The sequence below is a fragment of the Scomber japonicus genome, chromosome 14, assembly GCF_027409825.1.
Source record: "Scomber japonicus isolate fScoJap1 chromosome 14, fScoJap1.pri, whole genome shotgun sequence".
In the NCBI taxonomy this organism is placed as follows: Eukaryota; Metazoa; Chordata; class Actinopteri; order Scombriformes; family Scombridae; genus Scomber; species Scomber japonicus.
The window spans coordinates 1,288,732-1,304,270 of NC_070591.1; the positions used below are offsets into that span (position 1 = coordinate 1,288,732).

The 15,539-nt window shown below is 42.5% G+C and overlaps 1 protein-coding gene across 1 annotated transcript in view; it reads left to right on the forward strand.

Annotated features, from left to right (window-relative positions):
• The first annotated feature begins 541 nt into the window (after positions 1–541).
• si:ch211-233m11.1 (NACHT, LRR and PYD domains-containing protein 14) overlaps positions 542–15,539 on the forward strand; it is a 58,438-nt gene continuing 43,440 nt past the window's right edge. Inside the window, exons 1-6 of the mRNA XM_053333523.1 lie at positions 542–562; positions 968–1,127; positions 2,041–2,048; positions 2,771–2,875; positions 6,121–6,356; positions 6,483–8,103. Coding sequence (XP_053189498.1) covers positions 999–1,127; positions 2,041–2,048; positions 2,771–2,875; positions 6,121–6,356; positions 6,483–8,103 — 2,099 coding nt within the window. The 5' untranslated portion in view covers positions 542–562; positions 968–998. The remainder of the gene's footprint in view (positions 563–967; positions 1,128–2,040; positions 2,049–2,770; positions 2,876–6,120; positions 6,357–6,482; positions 8,104–15,539) is intronic.

Here is a 15,539-nt window from a genome sequence, read left to right on the forward strand (position 1 = left end):
CTGATCAGCTGCAGCAGCTAATCAATCAATAAAGCCAGCAAGTGACTAGAGGAGGCTGCTCTCGTGTTTCCTCACTCATAGCTCCTCAGAAATCCTCCTCGATCCTCAATCCTAGCGAGACATCGGTTAAGAGAATTGAGAAGCAGCCGTGGTCCTCTACCAGCAGGAGCCGTGTGGGAGGAGTTGGCTCATCATGGAGATTCAGCTCACCTGTGTTTGTCATGTGACTTCCAGTAAGGAAGAAGCAGGGAGGAGCAGACAGGTAGGGAGTAAAGGTGAAAGTCTGTTCAGATTATAAAGATAAAATAATAACTGCCAAAGTTGATATTCATATTTAAAATAGCAACAACACAAAGATCCTAAAACGCCAAATTCTGAGTTACAGGAAGAAAAATATAAAATATTTCTGCACAATAAACAAGACAGACTGACTGTTACACACACACACACACACTTCGAGTGACCTCCAGCAAAGACAGGTAGGCAGTGAAGTTGAAAGTCCATTTAGACGCCATTTCACAGTCAGTAGAGCAGAAGGAGGAAAACAGCAAGTCTGAGGCAGGTGAGTGTTAATATCAGGACTGTAAATAATGATTACTGTCATTATTGATCAATCTGATGATTATTTATCACATTCATTGTTTAGTTGATTAAAGTGTGTCAGAATAATGTGAAATGACAGAGTTTGAGGTGTTAAACGTTGTTTCCTGTTGTTTTCCTGGTTTGTGCGTCCTCACAGCGATGTAACGTGACTCACTGCTGAGCTCTAAATAGAGAGAAGTCACAGTTAAGAAGCACACACATGTTTATCTGAAGTCTGTTTGTTGGATTTAAACCAGAGTCAAAGTTTCTCTTTGTGATGACTAGAAAACACACATGGTTGTAGTTAAAGTCATGTCAACTAATAAGAAGCTACTAAGTTGAGAGGCAGGACTGGGTTTATTATACTGTGTATGTGTGTCTCCAGTGTTACTGGTTTACCTCTCAGACTCCAGAAGATGAAGAAAGAGGAGGAAGAGGAGGAAGAGGAGGACGGAGCAGAGTCTGTAATATCCAGCTGTCCGTCTATGAAGAGTGACCAGTCTAAAGAATATCCTCTAGTCTTCAGTAATGAACCTGGACCCTCAGACACAAAGTAAGAGACTGTTTCTACTGTATTTCAACTCAATTTGAGTCAACAATGAGAAACGCAGTTTTGACAGAGTTTAGTTGAAGGAAGTTGAGAGACATCCAGCCCTTTATCACAGCTAAACAGTAGTGGAGAGTGTCTAAGTTGCTAAAATCATCAGGTTTTACTGTAAAATATAGCAGAGTGTCGTCTGCGTAACAATGATAGGCTATACAACCAAAGTGACTGATTATCTGACCCAAGGGAAGCATATACAGAGAGAACAGAGTAGGACCCAGGATTGAGCTCTGGGGCATCCCATATAACAGCAGAGCAGATGAAGACACCAGTGATGCACGGGTCAGCTTTTTTTAACACCCGCCCCAACCCGACCCACCAGGAGATCCAACCCACCCAAAAAAATGCGCTGATCATGACCCGAACCCGACCCGACCCGAGGAAAGAAAAAAAATAAAGCCAGTGAACGTATTGCCATGGAACCTACCGATGAGAACTCATTTGTGACACTGTAAGCCATAGATAGACGAGGATTTGTACTGGATTCACAGTAAAGATTATGATACAATTTCATGAAAGATTAATTGAATACCACACAACAACAGATACACTGTAAGATTGATTTTTACATCGTTCTTTATTGAACGATTGCGGAAAGCGTCTCTCTGCCGTGCACACAAATACAAACACACACAAGTGTGCACACATGCCAAACATAGTCAACACTGTCTGCTATAACATCAGATCTGAGAGCTTACATTTTAGTAAACTGATCTTTGATCACTTGTTTAAATTGAAGTAATAGATAATAGAATATACTGTAGGTAACGATATTTCAACAAAACGTATAGGCTATGTTTAAATTGAAGAAGCGCAGAGCATATAATGATATTTATAGCTGATGACTCTCACAGATCGAGAGGTGAATTAATCTTCTGATCACAATTTAACTTTAGCGTCACTAAGCTATGAAGCACATCAGTGTAGGTTATTATTGATTGAGCACAACCATAATGTTGATTAGGAGTGACACCCAACTGTGTTAGGACATAGCGTCAGGTTTGATCTGAAGAGATTGTGGAAAAACTGCACCATCAAGCTTCAGCTCTCTCCCGTTGCCATGGAGATTCAAAACACAGCAGATAGTCAGCCATAGTCCGCACAAAAGTAGTCACATAGCGATATTAATAACAGTTTTATTTTAAAGTTTGTCTTCTTCTTCTTTCACATAAAACATGGATTATCATAAATAGGCAAGTGAAAGTTCCTAAGTGAGAAATATGTATTTTGTCTTTTTGACCCGCCCCGCCCGCACCCGCAATATTTTTAAAAAATTGAACCCGAACCGCGGATATCCGCGGGTCATGGGTCGACCCGCGCATCACTGGAAGACACATAGTTACCATGGAGACTGAAACACATCTATCTGACAAATATGACACAAACCGCTGGAGAGATGTTAAAAAGTCTTCAATGAAACTGATCCAGTTTGCAGCTGTAGATAAAATGTTTAGAACATGCAGAAGGAGATATGAACACAACTATTGATGTCTTTATTAAATCATGACTCTGTGACATGTTTCATGATACATCTGATCTTTACAGGAACTAATGATATGTGTAAAATAATATTTATTTCTACAGACACAGAGCAGAGTTTCCAGAGTCCAGCTGTCTGTCTATGAAGAGTGACCAGTCTAAAGAATATCCTCCAGTCTTCAGTAATGAACCTGGACCCTCAGACACAGAGTAAGAGACTTTTTCTACTGTAAACTGACCTGAAGATGATACAGTTTAATATCATTTGATAATCTACATTACAACAATATTTGTTTTATAATTCTGTAAGTTTGTAAAAATTCAGTCACTAATATGTTTGTTCTTTGAGCATTGACTGCATTATTTATTTATTAAGACTTTGGTTGTAGAGGTCAAGATGAATTTGAAGTTTAGTTTTTCTCCACTTCCTGCATTCTGTTTTTAAAGCCTTTACCATCCTAGTGTTCCTCCATGATGTTAAAGCCTTTACCATCATAGTGTTCCTCCATGATGTTTTGCTGCTCAAAGTCGTCTTAGTTTTAATAGGTGCAACAGCATCTAATGGCCTTTGAGATTTTCCAGTTAAATTTATCCAGGAGTTCATCAACTGACTCTGCACTCACAGTTGGTGACATAGCTATAGCATCCATAAACTTTGCACTGGTATTCTCATTTATGTACCTTCTCCTAACAGACACAGAGGTTAACTGAACATTTGGAATGATCTGTAAGTCAAAGAACACAGAAATGATCAGAAAGAGCCAAGTCCTTAACATCAACAGAAGAAATATCAACACCTTTAGAGATAACCAGATCCAGAGTGTGGCCCCGAGTGTGTGTTGGTCCTTTCACATGTTGCAAGAGGCCAAAAGTGTCAAGTAGAGCAGAGAGTTCTTTGGCATTACTGTCCATGTTATTGTCTACATGAATGTTAAAATCCCCTGTTATGATAAAAAAAGTTGTAGTCAGTGCAGATAACTGACAGCAGTTCAGCAAACTCATCAATGAATGTTCCTGAGCATCTTGGAGGTCTATAAATGATTTAACAAAGAACTTTTGGATCACCTTTTAATAAAAAAAGAGATATTCAAAAGAGCTCCATTCCATTCCGTCCTCTTCCTTTTATCCTGGTCGGGTCTCAGGGGCAGCAGCCTAAGCAGGGAAGCCCAGACTTCCCTCTCCCCAGCCACTTCGTCCAGCTCTTCCCGGGGGATCCCGAGGCGTTCCCAGGCCAGCCGAGAGACATAGTCTCTCCAGCGTGTCCTGGGTCTCCTACCGGTGGGACGGGCCCTGAACACCTCACCAGGGAGGCATCCGGGAGGCATCCTGACTAGATGCCCGAGCCTCCTCATCTGGTTCCTCTCGATGCGGAGGAGCAGCGGGTCTACTCCGAGCTCCTCCCGGATAACTGAGCTTCTCACCCTATCTCTAAGGGAGAGCCCAGCCAGCCAAAGGAGGAAGCTCATTTCGGCCACTTGTACCCGCCATCTTGTTCTTTGGGTCACGACCCAAAGCTCATGACCAGAGGTGAGAGTAGGAACCAAGATCAACTGGTAAATCAAATCAAAAGAGCTAAGAGCTCTGTGACTCTTGGATGATGGTTGTTTACAGCGTGGTGGAACGGGAGGGGCTGGACGATGAGGGAGGTTGAGAGGAGAAAACAATGGGATTTGGGCGTGATGCGAGCTGGATTCCAACTGAGTGGAGAGAATGAAAGGCTGGGTGGGGTCCTGGTGGGTGAAAATTGGGAGTGTCCTGATGGGGCTGGGGGAGAATCCACTTGTTGGACTGTTGAGGCTGGGGGAGACTCCTCATGTTGGGCTGGTGGAGACTCCTCCTGTTGGGTTGTTGGGGCTGGGGGAGACTCCACATGTTGGGTTGTTAGGGCTGGGGGAGACTCCTCATGTTGGGTTGTTAGGGCTGGGGGAGACTCCTCATGTTGGGCTGTTAGGGCTGGGGGAGACTCCTCATGTTGGGCTGTTGAGGCTGGTGGAGACTCCTCATGTTGGGCTGTTGAGGCTGGTGGAGACTCCTCATGTTGGGCTGTTAGGGCTGGGGGAGACTCCTCATGTTGGGGCTGGGGGAGACTCCTCATGTTGGGCTGTTAGGGCTGGGGGAGACTCCTCATGTTGGGCTGTTGAGGCTGGTGGAGACTCCTTATGTTGGGTTGTTGGGGCTGGTGGAGACTCCTCATGTTGGGTTGTTGGGGCTGGTGGAGACTCCTCATGTTGGGTTGTTGGAGCTGGGGGAGACTCCTCATGTTGGGCTGTTGGGGCTGGGGAAGACTCCTCATGTTGGGTTGTTGGGGCTGGTGGAGACCCCTCATGTTGGGCTGTTGAGGCTGGTGGAGACTCCTCATGTTGGGCTGTTGAGGCTGGGGGAGACTCCTCATGTTGGGCTGTTGAGGCTGGGGGAGACTCCTCATGTTGGGTTGTTGGGGCTGGTGGAGACTCCTCATGTTGGGTTGTTGGGGCTGGTGGAGACTCCTCATGTTGGGTTGTAGGGGCTGGGGGAGACTCCTCATGTTGGGTTGTTGGGGCTGGGGGAGACTCCTCATGTTGGGTTGTTGGGGCTGGGGGAGACTCCTCATGTTGGGTTGTTGGGGCTGGGGGAGACTCCTCATGTTGGGTTGTTGGGGCTGGTGGAGACTCCTCATGTTGGGTTGTTGGGGCTGGTGGAGACTCCTCATGTTGGGTTGTTGGGGCTGGGGGAGACTCCTCATGTTGGGTTGTTGGGGCTGGGGGAGACTCCTCATGTTGGGTTGTTGGGGCTGGGGGAGACTCCTCATGTTGGGTTGTTGGGGCTGGGGGAGACTCCTCATGTTGGGGTAAGGGTGGTGATGTTAAAGCCTCTCTCTAGGTGTGCTGTCTTTCTAATGAAAAGATGCATTATGAAGATATTTAGCAGAGCTCTCTGTTCAGCAGCACAACACAAAAGAGCAGCAGTCTGTTATTTTTCACTAGTGGACTTTTCTGTTTGGCTCAGTTTCCTCCTGCTTATTGTTCCTGACTTTAATGGATCAGAGTAGATTAAAGGAGCCTGTGGAGTTTTCTAACAGACTAAAGTCATGTTCACATTGACTTACTTACCAAAACACATTGTGTTTCTCCTTGTGGTCTAACTAATGTGTTGAATCCACTTCCCTCCTCATCAAACATCTATTTTAAATCCTGCATTGTTTACATCCATGTTTACTAGCTTACAGTCTTCTTCTTCTTCTCTGCCTTTGCTGACACATTGTTGTCTCTGTTTAATTACTGTTGAACTCTTGTAATCTTACTTTATATCAAACTGAGTGTATTGAATCTTTGAGTCTGAAGAACAGAAACTGTGTAAGTGTGTAAATACTGACAGTCTGGACTGTTTATGTGGGGAAAGAGCTGCATGCAGCTTGTAAGCTGTCGGTTGGCCTCCACTAATGTCATGTGACATAAAGAATGTGTTCATGTCCACAGAGAGAGGAAGAGGAGGGCTGTTTCTGTGGAGGAGCAGCTGTCCTGCTGTTCTTTGTGTCAGGACGTCCTGAAGGATCCAGTCTCTACCAGCTGTGGACACTGGTCCTGCAGAAAGTGCATCACCTCATACTGGGACCAGTCTGCTTCATCAGGAGACTCCTCCTGTCCCCAGTGTTCAGAAAGATCCAGAACCAGACCTGGACTGCAGACAGTCAGTCAGACCAGCACTGTACAAAGTAAGACTGAAGATCTGTCTGCTGATGTCATCATCTCTGAAAACAGGAATCTACCTCCTCTATCCTACTGAACATTAACAGTCACACTGATTTCTGGTTCATTCTACCTTTTTTCTTCTCTTTCAGCAGAAAGTGGTCTGCAGGAGGTTTTAGATGAACATCAGATCAGTCTGAGCAGCACATGTGAATGTGTGACTCAAGGAACTGATGAAGCAGGAACTAAAACCTTCCTCATCAGCATCTTCACTGAGGTCCACATCACAGAGGGACAGAGTGAAGAGGTTAATACCCAACATGAGGTGAGGCAGCTTGAAACAGCTTCCAAGATGAAGACCCTCCATGATGCTCCAATCAAGTGTCAAGACATCTTTAAAGTCTTACCTGACCAACAAAAACACATCAGAGTGGTTCTGATGAACGGCGTCGCTGGCGTTGGAAAAACCTTCTCAGTGCTGAAGTTCACTCTGGACTGGGCACAGCGCTCCAACAACCAAGATATCAGTCTGCTGATTCTGTTCTCGTTCAGGGCGCTGAACTTGATCAAAGATGAGCAGTACAGTCTGCTCATGCTGATCCATGTTTTCTATCCAACATTACAGAAGCTCACAGCAGAGAAGCTCGCTGTCTGTAAAGTTTTGTTCATCTTTGACGGCCTGGATGAAAGCAGACTTTCACTGGATTTCAACAACAGTGAGGTCGTGTCTGATGTCACACAGAAGTCATCAGTCAGCGTGCTGTTGACAAACCTCATCAAGGGGAAGCTGCTTCCCTCGGCTCTCATCTGGATAACTTCCCGACCTGCAGCAGCCAATCAGATCCCTCGTTCATGTGTGGACAGAGTAACAGAAGTACGAGGCTTCACTGACCCCCAGAAGGAGGAGTACTTCAGGAGGAGATTCAGTGATGAAGAGCAGTCCAGCACAATCATCTCACACATCAAGACATCCAGGAGCCTCCACATCATGTGTCACATCCCAGTCTTCTGCTGGATCACTGCTACAGTTCTGGACCCCATGTTGACTCCAGACCAGAGAGGAGAGCTGCCCAAGACCCTGACTAACATGTACTCACACTTCCTGCTGGTTCAGACAAAGAGGAAGAAGAACAAGTATGATGAGGGACATGAGACGAGTCCACAGGAGCTGACGGAGGCTGACAGGAACCTTCTTCTGAAGCTGGGGAGGCTGGCGTTTGAACAACTGGAGAAAGGAAACATCATGTTCTACCAAGAAGACCTGGAGCAGTGTGGTCTTGATGTCACAGAGGTCTCGGTGTTATCAGGAGTTTGTACACAGATCTTCAAAAGAGAGAGTGTGATCTTCCAGAAAACAGTTTACAGCTTTGTTCATCTGAGCATTCAGGAGTTTCTGGCTGCAGTCTACATGTACCACTGTTACACCAGCAGGAAGACAGAGGTACTGAAGGACTTCCTGAGAGAATACTACAGTTACTCATCTCTGGACTACTTCCTGCAGAGAGTCATGGAGAAATCTCTCATAAGTAAAAATGGCCACCTGGACCTGTTTGTCCGCTTCCTTCATGGCCTCTCTCTGGAGTCCAACCAGAGTCTCTTAGGAGGCCTGCTGGGTCAGACAGACAACAGTCCAGAAACCATCCAGAGAATCATCAACAACCTGAAGTGGATGAACAGTGGTGATATCTCTCCTGACAGAAGCATCAACATCTTCCACTGTCTGATGGAGATGAACGACCGCTCAGTACATCAGGAGATCCAACAGTTCCTGAAGTCAGAGAACAGATCAAAGAAGAAACTCTCTGAGTTTGACTGCTCAGCTCTGGCCTACATGCTGCAGATGTCAGAGGAGCCTCTGGATCAGTTTAACCTGAAGAAGTACAAAACATCAGAGGAGGGACGACTGAGACTGATCCCAGCAGTGAGGAACTGCAGAAAGGCTCGGTAAGTCCAGATGTGATTAACATTATAAATCAGTGTAGATTAGTAGTTTAGTTCTTCAAATATAAATAATGTAAAATTCTTATTATAGTTATAATAGTGCTCTACTTGTTTATAGATGTAATAACTTGTCAGTTATATTCATAGACTGTATAAAAGAAATGGACGTAACATCCGTGACGTCACCCATTGGTTTGTGGACTGCTGCTCGGAAGCCAATAGTATCCAATCTAGGCAGCGCCATCTTGAAAATTTCAGGTGCATGCCGGGAAAAAATGAACACGGATTCTACTTATATGGGCATGAGGCGGAGTCATGTACGAACGTATGTGCGGGACCAACGGCGGAGCGGAGACGCTGCGATTGGTTGCGAGGGCTGGATCTCAAGGACATTGGTCAATCAACCTGTCAATCACAACGTAGCCACGTAGCCTGCTTTATCGTCAAATATAAAATCAGGGAGGCCAAAATTTCACAAATGAACACCAGACTGCATTGAAGAAGGCTTTAAACTAGCGATTGAGACCATAAACACATTTTGAAAACGTTTACTGAGGTTAGAAATCAAGTGAGAAGTTGGTGAATTCTCCATTGACTTGTATAGAGACGGTCGCCCCCTGGTGGCCTTTTGATAGAATGCAGCTCTAAGTTACTTCCGCATTGGCTTCTTTTCAGAGGACAGAAACTCCCCGCCTGGTTATATTTAGTCTCAGATGTTGTTGAGCTGTTTAAATGTTGAGTTTAAATAATGTTGATGTTTATAGCTGTTAAGTTAATGAACAGTTATTCTATTTATTTCTAGTCATTATTAGGTTTTACAGTTTATTCTTCTCTTTCTCTTCCTTTGTGTGTTGGAGGATTCATTCAAACCTGGTGAAACACATGAAGGACTTTAGAGGTTGTGGTTGAGGTTTTATTACAGCAGCATTTTATCACAACATATATCAGTATTTTACAGTTATCAGTGAAAACAGTAAAGTTATTATTACATGATATATAATCAGACATACAGGTAATACCTATGGAAGCCCATTTCCACCAAAAAAACAACAAAGAAGATAAAACTTAGCTTTGATAATAAAAATACCCTTCAAGTAAGTCAAAATTATGAGATAAAAAGTGCACGCACACACACTGGTTTTACTCAGCAGGCTTTAAAATGAACAAAACGTCTAAATATTGAATCCATTCATATTTAATGATGTACAGGTGTAATATTGTCAGGTCATTAGTTTCATTAGTGTTTATGAACAGTCAGTAAATGTAGCTGCTTATGGATGTGAACCTGACAGCAGCAGGTAGCAAAGAGAGATGATCTTTCTCAACTGGAACTGTTCACTGAGCTGAACTGAGTCTAAATATCCTGCAGTCACATTAAACATAGTGGACAGTAAAAGTGGTTTTCTAATCAAGATGTCTTCATGTTAACTTAGTGGAGACAGACATGGGATCAGATCACACACACACACACTGTGCACATTATGGAAGCCTCAATGTAACTCCATGTTCTCTCCTTCATCTGCAAGATTAAAGCTAAACAAAGATTAAAAGTGTGCAGGTCTGAGAGAGAGTGACGAGAATGATTGTTTCATTCAAGCACAGTGAGACAGCATCAGCTGAACTGGGAGTGTTCTGGTAGCTTACTGGTCTGTGCTTTGATTCTGGTGCTGGACCTTTGTTGCATGTCATTCTCTGTCTCTCTCTCCTCTTGTTTCCTGTTTATCTCTCAACTGTCCATTAAAGGAATAAAATGCCTCACAAAACAAAGATTTAAAATATTCAAAAAGATGATCTGAACCACTGATGTGAAGATCAAATGTTCATCAAAATAGTGAATGTCAAACTGTTTGATCATCAAATGCATGAAGTAAATATAAAGTTTTACGTATTACGTTACGTGTTGGACTAAATACATGTTGACATATTGAGGAAAGTATTTCGGTTTTATGGAAACGGATTTCATATTTCACAAGAATGGATATTTGGCGAGCTGTACAGAAAGTCCTGAGTCATAAGATGATCGTTGTGGATAAAGGGAAGACTTTGAAGGTATGTAGGCATTATAGCTTTTCTCACTTAGCTGAGGGGCTAGCCGAGCTAATCGCTAATACTATTACGGCTGTGAGCAACCATATAAGTCGGGAGTGGTCTTGAATGAATCAGGGCAATCTAAGCTTTCTAACAATGTACGGCATGAATATATATGTTTAAGGGTTGGTGTTTAAAACATTCAGAAGAATGTGTGGCTACCTCCCAACTTCCGGTCCGTCCCGTAGACGGAACAGCGTGCGTTAAGAGGTTAAAGGAATAAAATACCTCAGAAAACAAAATATTCAAAAGATGATCTGAACCACTGACGTGAAGATCAAATGTTCATCAAAATAATGAATGTCAAACTGTTTGATCATCAAATGCATGAAGTAAATATAAAGTGTCTCTTTCATGATAACATATGTTGTAATATTTGTGTCATTACAGACTTTCTCGTTGTGGACTCTCAGAGACTCACTGTGAAGTTTTGGCCTCAGCTCTGAAGTCCAACCCTCATCTGACACATCTGGACCTGAGTAACAACAAACTGTCTGATTCATCAGTGAAGCGTCTGTCTGCTGGACTGGAGAGTCCAAACTGTAGACTGGAGACTCTGAGGTCAGTTCACTGACTGTAGCTTTGGTAGATTTATTTCTATTTATTAAATTCAAATTCTTCAGTGAAGTTTCAAATGTTTGGTTCATAATTTTCAGGATTTGTTGAACACAAATGTGTAGAATGTAAATGTTTTCAGGAATTTAAAATCCACAGGCTTGTTGTGAGTAAAAATGACTTCCAGAGTGTAAACTAATATGAGGCTTCAGCAGTCTGAGTTCCACATATCAAGTAAGTATGTTTGTGTTTCTTCAGTGTTTCCTTGCTGAGCTGCAGTGGAGGGATCCAAACTCAAAGAGGGAATTTACTTCTAAATATTCTGAAACTTTGAGTCACACTAATCAAGTGTGAGTCTACCAGACTGTCAAAGCCTCATATTAGCTTCAACTGAACTTATTACACACACACACATGTACACACACCAACGGAGACACACACACACACACACACACTGAGACAGCATCAGCTGAACTGGGAGTGTTCTGGTAGCTTACTGGTCTGTGCTTTGATTCTGGTGCTGGACCTTTGTTGCATGTCATTCTCTGTCTCTCTCTCCTCTTGTTTCCTGTTTATCTCTCAACTGTCCATTAACCTCTTAATACACGCCCCTGTTTTTTATGCTGTTAGCCTAAACGACAAGCCCAAGTTGTGAGCAGCACAGATCCCACATAGTTTGAGACTCAGAGATGTGTCTGGTATCAGTGGAAAGGAAACACTCTCAGGATTCTTGTAAAAGTGTCTGTGTGATTCTGTGACTTACCGACAAAGAGTGGCAGAGGTTACAATGATGGGGTTGTTAACTCGCCCATAGGTTTGCCTTTACAATGACATGTGTACAGACATTCAGGGACCTCTCAGCAGGATATAGACACAATGAGGCCACAGCCACAGGTCTTGGCTTCATGCAGTCCAAATTTGGAGTCAAAAGACCAAAAGATGAATTTTTCTGAATTATTTTTCAACAGGTATGTCCATGCGTTTTCCTCAGGTGCTTTTTGGAGACTCCAAATGGACACTTGGTTACCATGGTTACCAAAGCTGTATAACCGCAATCAAACACCTATAACTTCACATCCCCTTTGCCTACAATCAAAATCTTGGTCTCTAATGAAAGCTGACGCCATATTATTATTATTATTATTAATATTATTATTATTATTATTATTATTATTATTATTATTATTATAAAACCATATTTTTTTTGTTTGGCCATATCCATCTATCCATCTATCTATCGTCAAGTCGAAGAAGAACCAACCGTGTACCAAAATGCCGAGTGCGTAATGATATATGGTTCAACTCTTTTACGCACAGGGCGCACGCCGGTTACGCTTGGAGTTTGTTTATGGACAGCCAAACTTAATAGCTTAGTGTCATACACCGTTGGAAACCTCTGACTATTGGCTAAAAGGTTATCAACTTCATTTCACCGAACATTTTCATAGGCTAGAACAGCTGTCAATCAAAGCCATGTTGTTGTTGGTCACATGTCCTCATTGTCTTTGGAGACATGTACTGCCTAATCCTAAACACCGATTGGCTGGTGTGGTGTCGTCAGAAGCAGAAGAGGCTCACGGTCGTAAACATCTAGTCATGTGTACTCTGAGATGGACGTGCAGGTCAGGAAATGACGTAAACGGACCGTATATGGTTTGTTATTTGTGTTATTACGTTACGTGTTGGACTAAATACATGTTGACATATTGAGGAAAGTATTTCGGTTTTATGGAAACGGATTTCATATTTCACAAGAATGGATATTTGGCGAGCTGTACAGAAAGTCCTGAGTCATAAGATGATCGTTGTGGATAAAGGGAAGACTTTGAAGGTATGTAGGCATTATAGCTTTTCTCACTTAGCTCAGGGGCTAGCCGTGCTAATCGCTAATACTATTACGGCTGTGAGCAACCATATAATTGGTGAGTGGTCTTGAATGAATCAGGGCAATCTAAGCTTTCTAACAATGTACGGCATGAATATATATGTTTAAGGGTTGGTGTTTAAAACATTCAGAAGAATGTGTGGCTACCTCCCAACTTCCGGTCCGTCCCGTAGACGGAACAGCGTGCGTTAAGAGGTTAAAGGAATAAAATACCTCAGAAAACAAAATATTCAAAAGATGATCTGAACCACTGACGTGAAGATCAAATGTTCATCAAAATAATGAATGTCAAACTGTTTGATCATCAAATGCATGAAGTAAATATAAAGTGTCCTCTTTCATGATAACATATGTTGTAATATTTGTGTCATTACAGACTCTGGGACTGTGGACTCTCAGAGACTCACTGTGAAGTTTTGGCCTCAGCTCTGAAGTCCAACTCCTCCCATCCGATACATCTGAACCTTAGTGGAAACAAACTGTATGATTCATCAGTGAAGCGTCTGTCTGCTGGACTGAAGAGTCCAAACTGTAGACTGGAGACTCTGGAGTGAGTTCACTGACTGTAGCTTTGGTAGATTTATTTCTATTTATTAAATTCAAATTCTTCAGTGAAGTTTCAAATGTTTGGTTCATAATTTTCAGGATTTGCTGAACACAAATGTGTAGAATTTAAATGTTTTCAGGGATTTAAAATCCACAGTCTTGTTGTGAGTAAAAATGACTTCCAGAGTGTAAACTAATATGAGGCTTCAGCAGTCTGAGTTCCACATATCAAGTAAGTATGTTTGTGTTTCTTAAATGTTTCCTTGCTGAGCTGCAGTGGAGGGATCCAAACTCAAAGAGGGAATTTACTTCTAAATATTCTGAAACTTTGAGTCACACAAATCAAGTGTGAGTCTACCAGACTGTCAAAGCCTCATATTAGCTTCAACGATAATGAGTTCTGAAAAACAAGACGAGATGAGACTTTAACTCTTTTTCTTTTTTTAAGAAAACTTTAATTATTAAATATTTGATTGGAAAAATAATCCTTTTATTTAACTGAAGGTCACAAAATACAAATTTACAAAAAAAAAAGACAAGCACACTCATACACGCACAAACACATACAGAGACACACGCAAACTTCTACATCTTCTTCAGCTCTGAACAGATTATGAAACATTTAATAATTTCAAACATGAACTTTGTTTCTAAACTGACTTCATTTATTCTTTATTCAGATTGTATAGCTGCAGTTTGTCAAAGATCAGCTGTGATTATCTGGCCTCAGCTCTGAAGTGCAACCCCTCCCATCTGAGATATCTGAATCTGTTGGGAAACAACCTGAAGGAATCAGACGTGAAGCAGCTGATTGATCTTCAGCAGAGTCCAGACTGCAGACTGAAGACTCTGAGGTCAGTAGAGAGTTGGAGTCAGTCTGTGCTGGTTTCAGCAGTTTAGTATTAAACACAGTCAGTATCAAAGCAAAGATCCAGTATTTCCTGGTGAAGCTCCAACCTTCTCAGTGCTGCTTTCCTCAGTGAAGCTGTGAGAGGAGAATGGTGACAGGCTTCAGGATTGGACAGAAAGACAGAGAGAGGGAGAACAGTCAGCCAATCAGATGAGCCAGAAGCTTGTTGTGATCATGTGTTTGAGTTGATGTGAAGACGACTGTTGTTGTTGTGTTGATGTCTGCAGGAAATGAAGCTGGATTACAGCTGACAGCCTTACAAGATGTATAGAGACAGTGATCCTCATCATCAAATCTGATCTCAAAGTGTTTGTTCTCTCATTTCAACACCAAACTATTGATCAGTTCATCTTTGTCAGAGCTCTAAGATCAGTCTGACTGCAGCCTGCAAATCACTGGCTCTGATTTCACACAAGCATCATTACGTTTAGTAACCATGTGGTCTTTATACAGACCAGAACCTCTGCTGAAGTCCAGGAATCACAGCAGCTGTTTAGCTGAGAGCTCTGACTGATTGTCATGTGATGATTTAACAGCAGGAAACATCTTCAAATCTCACAGAGACTCTGTAGCTTTAAACTTTGATAAGAGTTGACATGTATCAGCAGTAAATCCATCAGTAAACTGATGAGTGAATGTCTCTGTTTCTGCAGTAATGATGTGTTCATGACTCTCAGCACTTTATTTCCTCTGTGTACTTGAGTGAAATCTGCAGAGGAAACACACTTGATAGTAAAAGTGTGTGCAGGTGTGTGAGCTTGGAGCTCAGTGTGTTCACTCCAACACGTTAACATGAGAGCTGAAAGGAAGCAAGCTACACTGCACAGCTGTTCCACTTCTGGTCTGAACAGGACTGAAGTCCCTGCTGCTCTTTATACTGGATGTGCTGCATCACTGACTGACAGCTTATCAAGTGAGTCTCACTAAACACTCATTTATCTCCTCTGTTCTTTCTTCTTCTCTCATCAGCTGGGGGCCATGATCTCTGTCAGAGTGAGAGTGAACATCCAGGAGTGTTGAGAGAGGATCAGCTGGATCCTGATGATCCATCTGGATCTGGATTTTCACTTAAGTCTCTTAACTGACTCCAAACTGAACAGTTATCTCTGGATTTAGCTGAAGTCAGCACTTTACAGATTAGTTCTACATGAACTGTTTGATGCAGAAAAGATCAAAACAGGTGTTATAAGTCAGACTGTGAGCCTGGGCTCATATTTATCAAGCGTCTCAGAATCACACTGAGAGTTAACAAGGACTAAAACTAATGAATGAAGCAGAAGAGAA